Raw genomic sequence first — 16,793 nt, forward strand, 5'->3', positions numbered from 1 at the left:
TCCAGCTACAACTTGGTTTAGATTTAACAACATATTTCCTCGCTGATTGATCTATCACAAATAAAATAATTACATAAAAATATCAGTCCTATTATACATAATGTTGTTTTTAACCCTTTACTGCCGACTGGATGTATTTTACGTCAACATTTTTTGTCTCTCGGGTGCCGACTGGACGTATTTTACGTCGACATACAAAAGTTTTTTCAAAAATTCGCGGAAAAATACTTTTAGGCCTACCAGCCAAAAACTCTTGAATCACGCTCCTTGGGGGATGCTTGGAGTTCACGGATCAAAGTGTTGTTTTGTTTACAATTGTTACGCAGGCGCGCAAGCGCAAATTTCTTTCTTGCCACACTAAAAAGTATCTGTGACACATCTCTGAAATTATTTTGTCACTTTGACATAATTTTTGTACCATTTTAAATTAGCCGTTACATGGAGTTTATATATGAAAATGTACGCAATTTTATGTAGAATACAACAAAAAAATACTCATGATTGTAGCTTTCATCAGTTTTGAGATATTTTCATATAAATAACGATGTGCCAAAATTTCAACCTTCAGTTAACTTTGACTCTATCGAAATGGTCGAAAAACGCAATTGTAAGCTAAAACTCTTATATTTTAGTAATATTCAATCATTTAACTTAATTTTGCAACTAATTGGAAGTCTCGAGCACAATATTTTGATTTATGGTGAATTTATGAAAAAACTTTTTCCTTACGTCCGCGCGGTAACTCTTCCGAAAAAAATCATACATGCGATTGTGGTAATGTTTGCACCATTTTAAATTAGCCGTTACATAAAGTTTTATATATGAAAATGTGCACAATTTCATACACAATACAACTAAAAACAACCCATGGTTGTAGCTTTTATCAAATTTGAAATATTTTCATATAAAAAATGATAAGTGACATTTTCAACCTTCGGTTAATTGTAAGCTAAAACGCTTATATTCTAGTAATATTCAATCATTTACCTTCATTTTTCAACAAATTGGAAGTCTCTAGCACAATATTTCGATTTATGGTGAATTTATGAAAAAAATAACATTTTCTTTACGTCCGCGCTGTAACTCTTCCGAAAAAATCATACGTGCGATTGTGGTAATGTTTGCACCATTTTAAATTAGCCGATACATAAAGTTTTATATATGAAAATGTGCGCAATTTCATGTAGAATACAACAATAAATAATTAAAGGTTGTAGCTTTTCTCATATTTAAAATATTTGCATATAAATCACGATAAATAGAAAAAAAACCACGTTCGGTCAACTTTGACTCTACCGAAATGGTCGAAAAACGCAATTGTAAGCTAAAACTCTTACAGTCTAGTAATATTCAGTCATTTATATTCATCTTGAAACAAATTTGAAGTCTCTAGCACAATATTTACATTTATGGTGAATTTAAAAAAAAAAACTTTCCTTCCCTCCGCGCGCGGATTCTCCGCCACAAATCTCCGAAATGCGTACGTCCCATTCTCGGAATATTTGCTCCGTTTCATATTAATCATTTCATAGAGTTTTATATATGAAAATGTGCACAATTTCATGTAGAATAAAACGAAAAATATAGACAGGTTGTAGCTTTTCTTATTTCCGAAATAATTGCATATAAAAAAATATATATAAAAAAATTCAACATTCGGTCAACTTTAACTCGTCAGATATGGTCGAAAACTGCATTTGTAAGCTAATACTCTTACAGTATAGTAATATTCAATCATTTGTCTTCATTTTGAAAGAGATTGGAAGTCTCTAGGACAATATTTAGATTTATGGTGAATTTTTTAATAAAATATTTTTTTACTCCGCACGTTACGAATTCATGCATTATTTTGTGATAATATTTTCTCTGTGTTGCTTTTATCGTTTTACAATGTGTTATATACCAAAATGATCGCAATTTAGTGTACATTACAACAAAAAAAAGTAACTTGTTACCTTTAACCGTTTTGCGCACAGCGCGATTTGAATACAATTATATATGAAATTTTGTTTTTGCGCTATCATATATCGCATTATTTATATACGATAATGATAATTTTTTTCATTTCTGATGGTTGCATACTAAACTTCAGGCAATGATAAAAAAAGGAGCCAAAAATGAACTCTTAATCTTGAAAACTAAGCGCGCTGTGATTTTTTGAAAAAAATATTTTTTCCGCTTCCGCGCTCGCTCCGAACACCTCCGGCACACGGGAGATTTTTTTTTTTTTTACCGCTTCGGCGTTTAAGGGATAACTTAACTACGGTACGTAATTGTTTACTATCATATGATGAGTGAAATACAAGCCAAATAGATGTTACTGTTATCCAATTCAGTTATGCTTAGCAAAAAACGCAGAGTTCCCCAAGTCCAGGAATGTAACCCCCTCTATTCCTGTTATTTCATATGGAGAAAAATATGTTTAAATTACTTTTTTTTTAATTAATGCGAGCTCTCCTTGCTTTAATTGAGGTGACTGTACACCAATTTTCCACCCAACAATAGAACTCCCCACCTCCGTGGACTTTGAAAAGAGTAAAAATATGTATACTGCTTTATCATACCTTCTAAAAAGAAATATGACAAGCACAGAGGTGTACTACCAACATGTGTTAAAACACATTAGAAGAGAAGATCAAAAGACAACACTGGAGTAGGAGCTTCAGGATTCTCAAAAGATAAATTAGTTGAAATAATTCTTCCCCCAATATCATCAGTATGCACTGCTGAACTCGCAGCCATATGAATAGTACTAAGACATATGAGAAGAGAGCTATCTCCACCATAATTTTCAGTCACTCACTAAATGGTATTGAGGCTATAAACAAGTACAAGTCTCAAAATCACCTTGCACAAGAAATCCAAATAATAATGCATCACTTATTCAATCAGGACTATTGATGAAGATATGTTGGATTCCAGCATGTGGGAATTGAAGGAAACGAAAAAGCAGATACAGCTGCCAAATTAGCTTGCACTATTCCATCAACAATGACCCAGTATCAGACTGGATAACCTCTATAAAGCCTTTAATATATCAAGACTGGCTCACAGATTGGACATCAGTGCCAACTACAAACAAACTGAGAAAAATAAAAAGTAAAGTTCAATCATGGATGTCATCATCTCAAAAAGAAAAGATCTAAAGAAGATGTATTAACAAGACTATGTATAGGCCATACTAGATTTTCACAGTCATTTAATGTCAAATCCACATCCAGACAATGAAATGTAGTACATGCCAGAAACCAATGACTGTCCAACACTTATTAGTTGATTGTCCAGTTTGGAACCATCAAAGAAGCTTATATTTTTGAAACAACATTAAAAGGCATTCTTGCTGAAGGCAAAGTTTTTTTTTTTTTTATAGGATCATCATGCTCCTAAGCAAAACTGGTTTCCTAATTAGATTAATTTTTTTTCTCAGGATTAATTCCTGAACACAGCCCGAGAAGAGCTGTTGTTTGGCTCAGAGGTCTGGATAAACTAATAATTTATTATAGTGATAATAACACTGTCAGAAAGGTGATGAGTTAATGCTTTTAAAGCTTGGATTTACAGCCTATATTTACTGGAGGCTGGTTTGCAGGCTCAGTTCTTCCAGGAACCATGTGCTCAACACTGATCTTTGCAAATATCAGAAAGCCCACTTGATGTCTACAATTACTGTGCATGAAATGAGTCTCTCTCTAAACTGATCATAAAGCTGCATCATTGTTTGTGTAGGCCACCAGAATACCTACATCAAGATAAAGTTAATGAGTCAAGGATCATTGGAGAAAACCTCTCTTGTGTAATATTAGTAATATTAAAAGAAAAGCTTTTTTGGATATCAAATAACACCTTCACCCTGAAAGAAGAGCTTATTTAAACATGCATTTGAATATTATTATTAAAAATTGGTTTTAATGAGATGTTTAGTGAACTCAATTTTCTAGGAGCAAGATTGTGAGATGTATAAAAGAGACCACACACACACACACACTGACATAGTTTGCCACAAGGTGCATCCTCAGCCATGTAGAACTGGATGGATTCTCCTTTTGTTAGTGTGTCTGGGCCGCTGCATGGATGCACTATACAGTAAGGCTAATACAGTATAAAGTATGTATGGGGTTTGTGATGACAAACTGCTCTTGCTTTCACCTGCCAAGTATGAAAGTGTTAACACTGCAATTCAACAGTTGGATGAAGAAGCTTAACCAAATGTAAACATTAAGTTTGTTACCTAAAAATTTTTTACACTTATTTAAGAAATAAGTATAAAGTAGATGGATCATTCTTTTGAGGCTAAAGTTTTTATACTTTTGTAGAATATTTTTAAAATTTTGATGTTTGTATGTCTAAAAAAAATGAACATGGTTTTTTGGTTACATCTTTATTTCTACTTATAATTGTAATAAACAACAGTATCAGAGCATACAATGCATTTGATAATTACTGCCCACTCGAGTCGCCACGCTCAATACCACAAGTGAGTGTTGCCATGTAAACTCTTTTTCATCTACTATTTGAGAGAGATTACAATTGTTTCCAAATACTAAAGGTTTTATCGTCAATATTCTATATGAATGTGTGTGTGTGCATATATGTATACATAATTATATATCCAAATATCTGAATCTAGGTAGCCAGCAATAATTTTTTTGCTTCATCATATGCCTGGCAGTGTTTACCACCTTCCTGAGCACTCCAGTACTGTTTCTTTTGCTCCAAACCCTTCAAACTGAAATTATTGAATCGTGAGAGGTCTAAAACTGAGAAGAGGAAAGTTGGTAGTATGTGTATACTACGTACTACCTTCGTGTACCCGGTACTATGCAATATTCTTGAATGGTGGTACTCCGTGTAACCCAAAACAAACTGTTGGTAAAGAAAGGGTTAATGGTTTGTGTGTGGATCAGTCTTAAGTAATTGAATCAAGGCTGTTTCTGTCTATATATATTTATACTGTGTAGTGGACCCATATTGTTGATAAAAGATGAAGGTTGGATTATGGCATTTACTAAGTACGTATAAATAGTCGATTTTGAAATGCTCTGTGATTCCCTATATGAATGTATGGTCTCAAAATTTCTCCTTCTTCATCAAGGGTGGTTTTCTGGGCACTATATCATCTGAAGTACTTGTTCAACAGTGTCAAATTTTGATATAGGTACTATACCCTAAGTAGTTGTTTAGTTCAGACACACCTCAGATTCATAGTGTCTGTATCACTCGTCTGTATCTCCTGTGATTCTGAGGCTTCCAAGTGCACATACAAAGCAACCACCTAGCTGCTTTATTAACTCTTGAGAGCAACTTGGTATCTTGTAGTTGTATAGATTTCAAGAGAGTTGTAGAGGACAAAAATTTAGTATGGTTTTCCGAATTAAAATCTATGTCTGTTATCCCAAATAAAATTCTAAGTTTAAGAATTCAGATAATGTATGCAATTTTGTTTTAGTCTAATGACTTTATCTTAAGAGCCTGAGTATGTTGTTAAGTGAGTAGATTAATCAATTTCCAACATATCAGTGGATGAATATGTCTTGTATAAAGCCAAGCTATCTGCTTTCCTTATTTCTTACACTCATGTTCTATCACCATGTTGAGATAGTGCTAGTTTATTTTTTCCTAGCAAATACCTGACAGTTGTAAACCATAGTTGATGTAAAAATAAAATTACACCAAAATATCTTTACATAAATGATGGATGCATATAGTATAGTATATTTTTTAAGTAACGCAGGTAGTACTTTGTAGTTACCCTTTAAGTCCTGAATGTAAAGAAAATGCTCTCTTAAAAACATCTTGGCAGGAGATTCTTTCATATTAACTTCACGGGCAGGGGTTAACACCATCCAAGCACATGGTTGGATAGTATTTCTATGTACTGATAGATAAATATAACATGTTCACCCTTGTCATATGTACGTATTGGATGAGTTTTTTACCGAATGTGTTATTCCTTTTCAGGAAGTGGTTTGTTTATAGCTTCTAAATATCCAATACAGAAAGCAGTGTTTCACCCATTTTCGTACGCAAATGGATATGGCCATTTTGTAAATTTGGGCATATTGATAGCAAAGGTGAGGTATTTTGAGTAATACTTTTTGTCTGGTATTAAATGATAATAGGGCTCTAAACAAGAAGGGGATTTCTTTTTGTGTTAGTTATTAGTGATTCATTGTGTAGCAACGTATGTTCTGAACATGTTAAGCACAGTACAGTTACCTGTGAAGTGATAGTTCCCAGAGCCATATTTTATTGTATGAAATTTTATGTAAGATAAGCAGGTGGTTTGTTAAGTACATTTTAGGCAAAGATTAGAAAACTTATTTTTCCATGAATTTTTTACTTGTAGAGTTTTACAGTATTTACCTGTTGTCATATATTAAATAACATGTGAAAAAGAAATGGATATGGAAAACTGCAGAAATGAACTAAATTCAAATTTTAACTAGACTTGTAGTAAGAGTATCATGTTGGTGCTATCAGTCATTCTAGTCCCCTATTCATACTTTTAACTCACTTATAGGGAACTGTCCCTACTTGTTCTACAATTAGTGCTTAAGTGTGGTGAAGGGATGTGATGTTAAAGAGAACTGTAGAAAATAGGAGGACCAGAAAAATAAGAAGAGGAATTTTTTGAATGGTGATCAGATGCTTTGACACCTAGGAACTGTCAGAGTTGGTTTTTAGGTTGTGATGGGGAAAGATAGCCTTGGAGAAAAAAAAAACCAATATGAATAATCAGCACTGCTATGCTATTTGTTCCGATGCGAGATACTTACCTCGAGCCATTCCAGTGGAGATTCCCGGATGACGATCCGGGTCCGACCAGAAAAATCTGGTTATATGTTGCACCCAGGTCAGGCCTATGCCCCCAGGGGTCGAAGACCACGCCATCCTAATGACCTATAGTCAGTCCTTCTCTGGTCGCAAGAACGTGCATGCGCCCCCGCGCGTCCGGTGTCTGGCCCTTTTCCTTTGTCCGTGTGTGTGATTTGTGTACGTGTGTCGTGTTTATGTGCGATGTCGGCTTCGGAGCCTCAACGTCGTTGACCCGGTCCTGAAGGACGGGCTTGTGGAGCTTTTCTCTCGCCCCATCTAATTGATCCACACTCTTTGTGTAATTCGTGTAAGGGGGGCGCTTGCTCTAAAGCCAACATGTGCGTGGAGTGCATTTCTTGGCCATCGTATCAGTGGGATTTGGCTTCCACTAAGAAGAAAAAGTGATCTGAAGCTTCGTCGGCGAAGATTTCGCGGGAGTCAAGGAGTGAGAGCAGCAGCAGAGACGGTGGCGCCCCTTCACCTTCGGTATCGTCGGAGAGGAAGTCTCCCGCCTTTCTACAGGTTCTTTCTCCTGCCCCCTCCCAGCGAGGGGTTCTAGGTGAGTCCGTTGCCGGGTCCCCCCACCAGGGGGGGGTCCCGAGGAGTCGTTTCCCCAACAGGTGGTACCGGAGGCTTCCGCGGTGCTGGTGCTGAAGGGACTGCTGGGTCGCGGTTGCAGCTACCAGGGTTCCCTTCCCGTCCTGGTCTCTCAGCATCAGTGCAGGGGGGGGACCCGTCCCTCCCCTCTGCGGAGCTTCCCGCTTCGACTCTCCCCGCTTCGCCCCTCCCCGCTTTGGCTCTCCCAGCAACGGCTCTCCCCGCTACGGCTCGCCTCGCTGTGGCTCCTCCCGCTCTTGAGCGAAGCTCGCCGCTCGCGGCCGGAGCCGGGCCGGTTTACCCGGTCACGGAGCCACCCAACCACCCGGCTCCGACCCTTTTCCCGTCTGCCTTTGGGGATGTCTTTCCGCCCTCATACTCCGGGCAGATCCCCGGTGAAGGACGATGCCTTCCCGTCCTTGGGCTTCCCGTCTAGGGGACAGGAGGAGCCGGGGATGGCCTTGGGAGCGGCCTTCAGGGGCAGTCCCGCTGTGATAGGGGTGTCCCCTAACCAGCCGAAACGCTCCCCGCCTTCCCCCCGCGACGGGAGTCGCTGGAGGAGAAGCAAGAGACGTCGGGATTCGTCTGGGGATAGGAGTTCTTCTAGTTCCTCCTCAAGGGAGCAATCCTCCCGTAGGAGGAAACGCTCCTCCAAGAAGAGACGCCGTCATGGGAGACGCAGGAGGCGTAGGTACTCCTCGTCCTCGAGCGGCTATTCCCGCTCTCATCGTCGGTGGATCCTGCCTCGGTCTCGTCAGCCATAGGGTTGGCCTCCATGACCGAGTGGGCTCCTTTCTTCTGTGTTCCCGCACGCTTGTCGCCTTCGCGGATGGAGCCTAGAGCCAATACCTCCTTAGGGGGTTCAGAGCCCCTCCACCGCTCAGGTATGAGTGCCCCTCCTCGGGGCGGTCAAGGCGTTCGGGGCATCCCCCCTTGCAGGAGATGGGTTTGCAACCGGGTTTAGGAGTCCCTCTCCGGGGAGCTTCTCCAGCTTCCCTTCTTCTAGGGTCTGGGGCCTCTTCTCCGTCGCGGGACGCTGAGGAAGAGACCCTTATCCAGGAAGTACTCCAGAATGCCCTGGAGGAACTGGGTCCAGTGGATGAAGGTTCAACTTTTAGGAGAGTCCTCTCTCTTATTAGGTCCATGAACCGGCTAGAGGAGCCAGCCCCGACGGTAGAGGACTACAGATCCATGGCGGTGGACTTTCTTTTCAGGGACCCAGAGGAACCCAAGCCCTCTCTCAGCCTCCCTAGGTCCAACAATACGGAGAAGGCCCTGACGGTGGTGAAGAAACTCATTGCAGGCTCCAGTAACTCCTTACGTTGGCACTCCTCAGCTAGGCTACTCCCAGCGTCTAAACAGAGTCAGAGGAGGCTATATGCCCCGGAAGGTGCCCCTCTCGTCCCCAAATCCGTGGAGGGTAACTTGGCAACCCTAGCGCCCGGACTCTCGGAAGAGAGGCTCACGTCGGGACTAGTCTCCTTCTCTCACCAGGAGGCTATGGCTATGGAAGTTACAGCGTGGACCTCGGTTCACGTGGCTTCTTGGATAGATCTGTGGTCTGGGGCGGTAGCCAGGTTCCCCACCCTCCACGACTTGAGGGACGAGGCCTCTCTTGCCCAATTCAAGGAACTGATTTTGTCGGGGGGTAAGTCCCTGGGCTTCCTCACGACCCAACTGGTCTCGTCTTGGGTGAACTGGATCTTGAGGAGGAGGGATTCTGTGCTAGCCAAGCTCCCTAGGAGCATTCCAGAGAGGGAGCTAAAGACCCTTCGGAACGCCCCAGTGGAAGGAGCTGCTCTCTTTTCGGAGAAGCTAGTGGAGGAGTCTGTGGAACTGGAGAGACCAGGGAACTCTGCCCTCCCCCAGGACCTTCCCGCCTTCCCAGGCACCCTTCAGGTCCAGACACCCTACTTCTTCCAGGAGGGGTCGTAACAACCGCTTCCCTAGGAGGAAGTAGGAGTCGAGGCCTCCTACCGTGTCTTTCGCCACTGGTGGGGGTTGCCTCTCGAGCTGTTGGCAGAACTGGGAGGATCTCGGTGCCAAGCCCTGGACAGTCCAGGTCCTCAGGGACGGTTACCAAATCCCCTTTCTAGACCAGAAGCCTCCTTTGACAGGGGAGCCAGCCAATCTGGCTCTCTAAGGCCCTGGCAACCCAGTCCACAAAGGGAAGGCCCCTAAGGCTAGAAGTTCAGGCGCTGCTGGAGAAGGGAGCCCTCCAGCAGGTGGTAGATCACTTCCCTCGGGTTCTTCAGTTGACTTTTCCCGGTGAAGTCGTCGGGGGGATGGCGACCGGTCATAGACCTTTCGGTCCTCGACTCATTCATCCTAAAGACGCCCTTCAAGATGGAAACGCCACGCTCGGTGCTTGCTTCCGTGAGAGAAGGGGATTTCATGATGTCCCTGGATCTCAAGGGCGCCTACTTCCAGATCCCAGTACACCCGTCCTCCAGAAAATACCTGCGCCTAAGTTGGGAGGACCAGACCTTCCAGTTCAAGTCGCTCTGCTTCGGGCTGGCAACGGCCCTGCAAGTGTTCATGAGGGTGTTCTCCCTGGTGTCGTCTTGGGCCCACAAGAGGGGTATACGCCTTCTCAGGTACTTAGACGACTGGGTACTCCTTTCCTCCTCAAAGGAGCGCTTGGTAGAACAGAGGGACGCCCTCCTGGCCTCCTGCAAAACCCTGGAGTCGTGGTGAACTGGGAGAAGTCCCTTCTAGCTCCCGCTGGGGATGGAATTGGATACGGAAGTGGGGCAAGCTTTCCCCTCGGAGGACAGGCTGGCAAACCTCCGAAAAATTGCCTGCAACTTCCTAAGCCACCCCCCAAGACCAGCAAAGGAGTGGCAAAGGCTTTTAGGCCACCTGGTCTCCCTGGAAAAACTAGTCCCCCAGGGAAGGCTGAGATTAAGGCCACTACAATGGGACCTGAAAGTAGGGTGGTCCCAGAAGGAGGAAACACCTCAAAAGCCGGTTCACATCTCACTGGCAGCAAAGAAGGCCCCGGTTGGTGGCTGGATCCTGCAAACTCTCGTCGGGGTGTGCCCCTCGGGTCAGTGCCCCCGGAGCCACCTGAATTCCCTCTCGGTGGGGGGGATATAGTCGCAAGAGGAAAGCACCCTCCACATAAACAAACAGGAGCTCTTGGCAGTGAAGCGTGCCCTGGAAGCTTTCAAGGAGGCAGTGGGAGGACACTCGGTGTGTCTGATGTGCGACAATGCCACGGTGGTCACCTACGTCAAGAAGCAAGGAGGCCTGAGATCATGGATCTCTGCGGATTGATGGAGGAGATCTTGAGCCGAGCCGAAGCCCTCGGGACCTTGACGGCAAGATTCATTCCCGGCAAGAAAAATGTAATCGCCGACGGCCTCAGCAGACGGGGTCAGGTGATGGGATCCGAATGGTCCCTGCACCCCGAGGTAGCGAGGGAGCTAATAGGGAAGTGGGGCTCCTCATCCCTGGACCTGTTTGCTATAAGGCTAAACGCCAAACTGGCGGTGTACTGCTCCGCGGTGCCGGACCCAGCCACGTTTTGGGAGGATGCGTTCCAGCACCTGTGGGACGGCCTGGACATGTACGCGTTCCCTCCGTTTGGAGTCCTCAGGCAGGTCCTCAACCATCTGAAGAAGGCGAAAGGGGCGTCCCTGACGTTGGTGGCTCCTTGGTGGCCGGACAGGGAGTGGTTCCCGGACCTTCTAGAGTTGGCCTCTCTTCCCCCTTGGGAGCTGCCCCCCAGGCCAGACCTATTAAAACAGCCCCACTTCGAGAGGTTCCACAGGAACATTCCAGCCCTCTCCCTTCACGGCTGGAGACTATCGAGCGGTTGTTAAATAGGAGAGGGTTCTCTGGGAGGGTGGCCTCTCACATGTCCAGTTACTTGAGGGAGTCCTCCTCTAACATCTACCAGGCAAAGTGGAAGTTTTTCGGGGCCTGGTGTAGGAAGCGGAACCTGGAGCCTCTCCGAGCGAAGATCCCAGACATCGCAGAATCTTGACCTACCTGAGGTTGGACAGGTTCCTGTCAATTCCGGCAGTCAAAGGAGCCAGGGCCGCATTGAGCCAGGTCTTCTCCCTGAAAGGGCTGGATCTGGGGAACTCGAAGCCTCTGTCCTTGCTCATAAGGAGCTTTGGGCAGAAGTGTCCTCCCAGCGCTGGCTTGGTTCCCCACTGGGATGTCGCAATAGTCTTAGACTCCCTGAGGAAGCCCCTGTTCGAGCCGCTCAAGGACATCCTGGATAGGGAGCTGACCCTCAAGACAGTGTTTCTGCTAGCCCTGGCCTCCACGAAGAGGGTGGGGGAGCTCCATGGCCTGTCGTATGTAGTGACCCACACGAGGGGACGGAAGGAACTCTCATTCAGGTTTGTCCCCTCCTTCGTGGCTAAGAATCAGAACCCCTCGGGCTCAGATCTCAGGTTCGTGGAGTTTTCCATCCCTGCCCTCCCGAAATCGGAAGTACATGGAAAGGACAGCCCGATTCAGGCCGGCGGTAAAGAACCTCTTCGTCACCACGGAGAGGGTGAAGAAGGCAGCCTCAAAAAACACCATCTCCTTTTGGCTGAGAGAAGCCATCAGGAGGGCCTACGAGAAGGGGGGCCTTTCCCCTCCAGAGGGAGCCAGGCCCCATGACATCAGGGGAATTGGGGTGTCCCTTTCGTTCTCAAAGAACATGGCAGTGGACCAGGTCCTGAGGGCAGGAGTCTGGAATAGGCAGTCGACATTCACAGCCCACTATCTAAAAGACTGCACGAGGAGGTCGCTCGATGCCTTTGAGATTAGCCCCGTGGTGGCAGGCCAGCAACAGGTCTAGGTCCCCTCTCCAATCTTCTTGGAGTGGACGGGCCAGTGTGTATGGAGTGTATGTGAGTGTGTGCGGCTTTTCCTCAAACCCCCCCTAATCCTTGTCCTTGTTCCCCCTGGGCCTTTGGTTGGAGCGAGGAATCCATGATACTCAGGTAAGATATGCAGGAGTGTGTATGGTTCTTAGTACAAACCACAGTTTGACATGTCAAGGTTTGGTTATACCCGCACCAGGCTTGCTTTGCACCCCTCCAAACCAACCCCCCACTATAACTAGGCTGGGTTGAGTTCTAAGGGGAGCAGTCGCCCCTCCTCTGACCTATCACCTTTGGGGGCCGTTCCCTCCCCTAACCTTCGCCCTCCTCCTAAGGAGTAAGTCTCCACTGGAATGGTTCGATGTAAGTATCTCGCATCGGAACAAATCACAAATTCTTGGTAATTTGTATTTTTCCTAGCGATACTTACCTCGAACCATGGAAGTTATTTCCCTCCCTTCCAGCCCTGCTGAAGCTTAGGGGAGACACCTCGGAGTTGAGTAAGAAGGACTGACTATAGGTCATTAGGATGGCGTGGTCTTCGACCCCTGGGGGCATAGGCCTGACCTGGGTGCGGCATATAACCAGATTTTTCTGGTCGGACCCGTATCGACATCCGGGAATCTCCACTGGAATGGTTCGAGGTAAGTATCGCTAGGAAAAATGCAAATTACCAAGAAAGGGATTTTGACGAAGGAAAAATCTACTTTTGGGCAAGGGTTCGTGTCGCCCAGTGAAATAATCCTTAAGTTCATTATTTCTAGGTAAATGATCCTAACATTATACCAGAGAAAAAATTAAATCAGGAGGATGTCAGAATAACTGACTCGCTCACCCTAAATAAAAGAGTGTCGGTATGTAGCTTGGGTGAGTGAGAAAACTACCACGAACCACTTGTCATTTAGAATTCTCCTACATCAAAATCCCCCTCCTGAGAGAGCTGATACACAGTTGGAGTCAGCAACTACTACTACTACGCTACCTACCACGCCGACTGCAGCGCCTCTGGTGGCCATCCTTGTTATTAGATGCCAATCTTAGGCTGCAGGCAGGGAATGGGGGTATTTCACTGGGCGACACGAACCCTTGCCCAGAAATAGATTTTTCCTTCATCAAAATCCCTTTTCTGGGCTCAGTTCGTGTCGCTTCGTGAAATAGTACCAGAGAATTAGCACAAGATTGGGAAAAACAAAAAGAGAAAGGTCTCAATAAAACGAAGGAAGTAAAAAGGAGTAAATATAATCTGATTGAGAGCTTACAAGTTATCATAAAATAAAGTTAACTTAAACTAATGAAATAAATTATATACAGTTAACCTTAAAATTATACTTAAACTAACTTATGATAACTTATCTAATACAAGTGAGGTTCAAAAACAGTACATCAAGGAAGAACACTCACTGAAAGTTATATATGTAAATGAAAATTATACTAAGCATCTCAAATATATATTGGTGTGCTTCCCTAGCATAAAAATAAGGGGAGCAACACCGATAATTACAATTAATATATACAATATAGTTGTGGGTGCCCCTAGCAAAAAAATAAGGGACACACCACTATAAGTATCCTCCTAAGCAGCTAAGGCTGAAGGACATAAAGAGCATAACGGTAGGTTAGGTGCATTATTAGTTGAGGCAGGTAGAAAGGAGATCTGGATCTTCAACTACGTCTACTGAGCAGTGTCAGGGGAAACTATGTTTCCCGCTGCCACTGCCGGAAATTTTAAAGATTCCAAGGACTTTAAATAATGACGCTTAAAAACTGTCGGCGATTTCCAGCCTGTATACTTTTAAGTCATCAAAGTTCATATGCTGGAAATAATTAATGGAGGTGGCTACTGCCCTGATGTCATGGGCTTTGGGGAATGATTCAGGATTTGCTTGTTTAACCCTCTTACGCCGACTGGACGTATTTTACGTCGACATTTTTTGTCTCTCGTGTGCCGACTGGACGTATTTTACGTTGACTTACAAAAGTTTTTTTTTTAAATTTGCGGAAAAATACTTATAGGCCTACCAGCCTAAAACTTTTGAATCACGCGTCTTGGGGGATGCTGGGAGTTCGCGGATCAAGGTGTTGTTTTGTTTACAATCGTTACGCTGGCGCCCAAGCGCGAATTTCTTTCTTGCCACACTAAAAAGTATCTGTGACACATCTCGGAAATTATTTTGTCATTTTGACATAATTTTTGTACCATTGTAAATTAGCCGTTACATGAAGTATTATATATGAAAATGTGCGCATTTTTATGTAGAATACAACAATAAAATACTCATGATTGTAGCTTTTATAGTTTTGAGATATTTTCATATAAAAACGAATAATTGCCAAAAATTTCAACCTTCGGTTCGTTAAACTTTCTTGACTCTACGAAATGGTCGAAAAAACGCAATTGTAAGCTAAACAATTATATTTTAGTAATATTCAATCATTTACCTTAATTTTGCAACTAATTGGAAGTCTTTAGCACAATATTTCGATTTATGGTGAATTTATGAAAAAACTTTTTCCTTACGTCGGCGCGGTAACTCTTCCGAAAAAAATCATACATGCGATTGTGGTAATGTTTGCACCATTTTAAAATTAGCCGTTATATAAAGTTTTATATATGGAAATGTGCGCAATTTCATGCACAATACAACTAAAAACAACCCATGGTTGCAGCTTTTATCAGTTTTGAGATATTTTCATATAAATAACAATAATTGCCCAAATTTCAACCTTCGGTCAAATTTGACTCTACCAAAATGGTCGAAAAACGCAATTGTAAGCTAAATCGCTTATATTCTAGTAATATTCAAGCATTTACCTTCATTTTGCAACAAATTGGAAGTCTCTAGCACAATATTTCGATTTATGGTGAATTTATGAAAAAAATAACATTTTCTTTACGTCCGCGCTGTAACTCTTCCGAAAAAATCATACGTGCGATTGTGGTAATGTTTGCACCATTTTAAATTAGCCGTTACATAAAGTTTTATATATGAAAATGTGCGCAATTTCATGTAGAATACAACAAAAAATAATTGAAGGTTGTAGCTTTTATCATTTTTGAAATATTTGCATATAAATCACGATAAATAGAAAAAAAACCACGTTCGGTCAACTTTGACTCTACCGAAATGGTCGAAAAACGTAATTGTAAGCTAAAACTCTTACAGTCTAGTAATATTCAGTCATTTATCTTCATCTTGAAACAAATTCGAAGTCTCTAGCAAAATATTTAGATTTATGGTGAATTTAAAAAAAAATCTTTCCTTCCCTCCGCGCGCGGATTCTCCGCCACAAATCTCTGAAATGCGTACGTCCCATTCTCGGAATATTTGCTCCATTTCATATTAGGCATTTCATAGAGTTTTATATATGAAAATGTGTGCAATTTCATGTAGAATAAAACAAAAAATATTTGAAGGTTGTAGCTTTTCTTATTTCTGAAATAATTGCATATAAAAAAAATATATATATAAAAATTCGACATTCGGTCAACTTTAATCATCAGATATGGTCGAAAACTGCAAATGTAAGCTAATACTCTTACAGTATAGTAATATTCAATCATTTGTCATCATTTTGAAAGAAATTAGAAGTCTCTAGGACAATATTTAGATTTATGGTGAATTTTTGAAAAAAATATTTGTTTACGTCCGCGCGTTACGAATTCATGCATTATTTTGTGATCATATTTTCTCTGTGTTGCTTTTATCGTTTTTTACATGTGTTTATATACCAAAAAAATGATCGCAAATTTAGTGTACATTACAACGAAAAAAAAGTAACTTGTTACCTTTAACCGTTTTGCGCACAGCGCGATTGAATACAATTTTATATGAAAATTTTGTTTTTTGCGCTCATATATCGCATTATTTATATATGATATGATTAAATTTTTTTCATTTCTGATGGTTGCATACTAAAATTCAGGCAATGACAAAAAAAGGAGCCAAAACATGAACTCTTAATCTTGAAAACTAAGCGCGCTGTGATTTTTTGAAAAAAACATTTTTTCCGCTTCCGCGCTCACTCCGAATCCCCTCCGGCATACGGGAGACAATTTTTTATTTACCGCTCCGGCGTAAGAGGGTTAATAAAGTAAAGGATTTGTTGCCTAATTCCCTTTATTGAAATAGTACCACCTTTTTCCCTCATGAAAAGGGGGCCTGAGGATGTAGAGGATGTCGTAGACAGAAAGGCTCGTAAGGTCGTCACCGGACAGAGAGAAGGGTCTTGTGGAAGAGGGATGACCTTCCAAGGGGCCCACATCATTAAAGGATCCTCATTCTTTGCCAGAAAACTACGATCTGGAGATAGTAAGACTTCTCCTGAGGGGAGGAAATCTACATGTCCAGCATCTCTGGAAAGGGCTGACAGTTCTGATATTCTGGCTCCTGAGGCCAAACTTAGTAAGAATAGAGTTTTCTTCAGTAGCATTATATATGTACAAGAAACGTTGTCAGTGTCTGAAGCCAGCTTGAGAACGTCATTCAAGAACCATGAAACTGAACTAGGCCTTTCAGAAGGTCTGAGCCTAGCACAGGCTTTGGGAATAGA

The 16,793-nt window shown here is 42.8% G+C and overlaps 1 protein-coding gene across 1 annotated transcript in view; it reads left to right on the forward strand.

Annotated features, from left to right (window-relative positions):
* LOC135216683 (sphingomyelin phosphodiesterase 5-like) overlaps positions 1-16,793 on the forward strand; it is a 382,932-nt gene that overhangs the window by 262,647 nt on the left and 103,492 nt on the right. Inside the window, exon 6 of the mRNA XM_064252090.1 lies at positions 5,959-6,071. Coding sequence (XP_064108160.1) covers positions 5,959-6,071 — 113 coding nt within the window. The remainder of the gene's footprint in view (positions 1-5,958; positions 6,072-16,793) is intronic.

Source organism: Macrobrachium nipponense, chromosome 6 (genome assembly GCF_015104395.2).
Source record: "Macrobrachium nipponense isolate FS-2020 chromosome 6, ASM1510439v2, whole genome shotgun sequence".
NCBI classification, from domain to species: Eukaryota; Metazoa; Arthropoda; class Malacostraca; order Decapoda; family Palaemonidae; genus Macrobrachium; species Macrobrachium nipponense.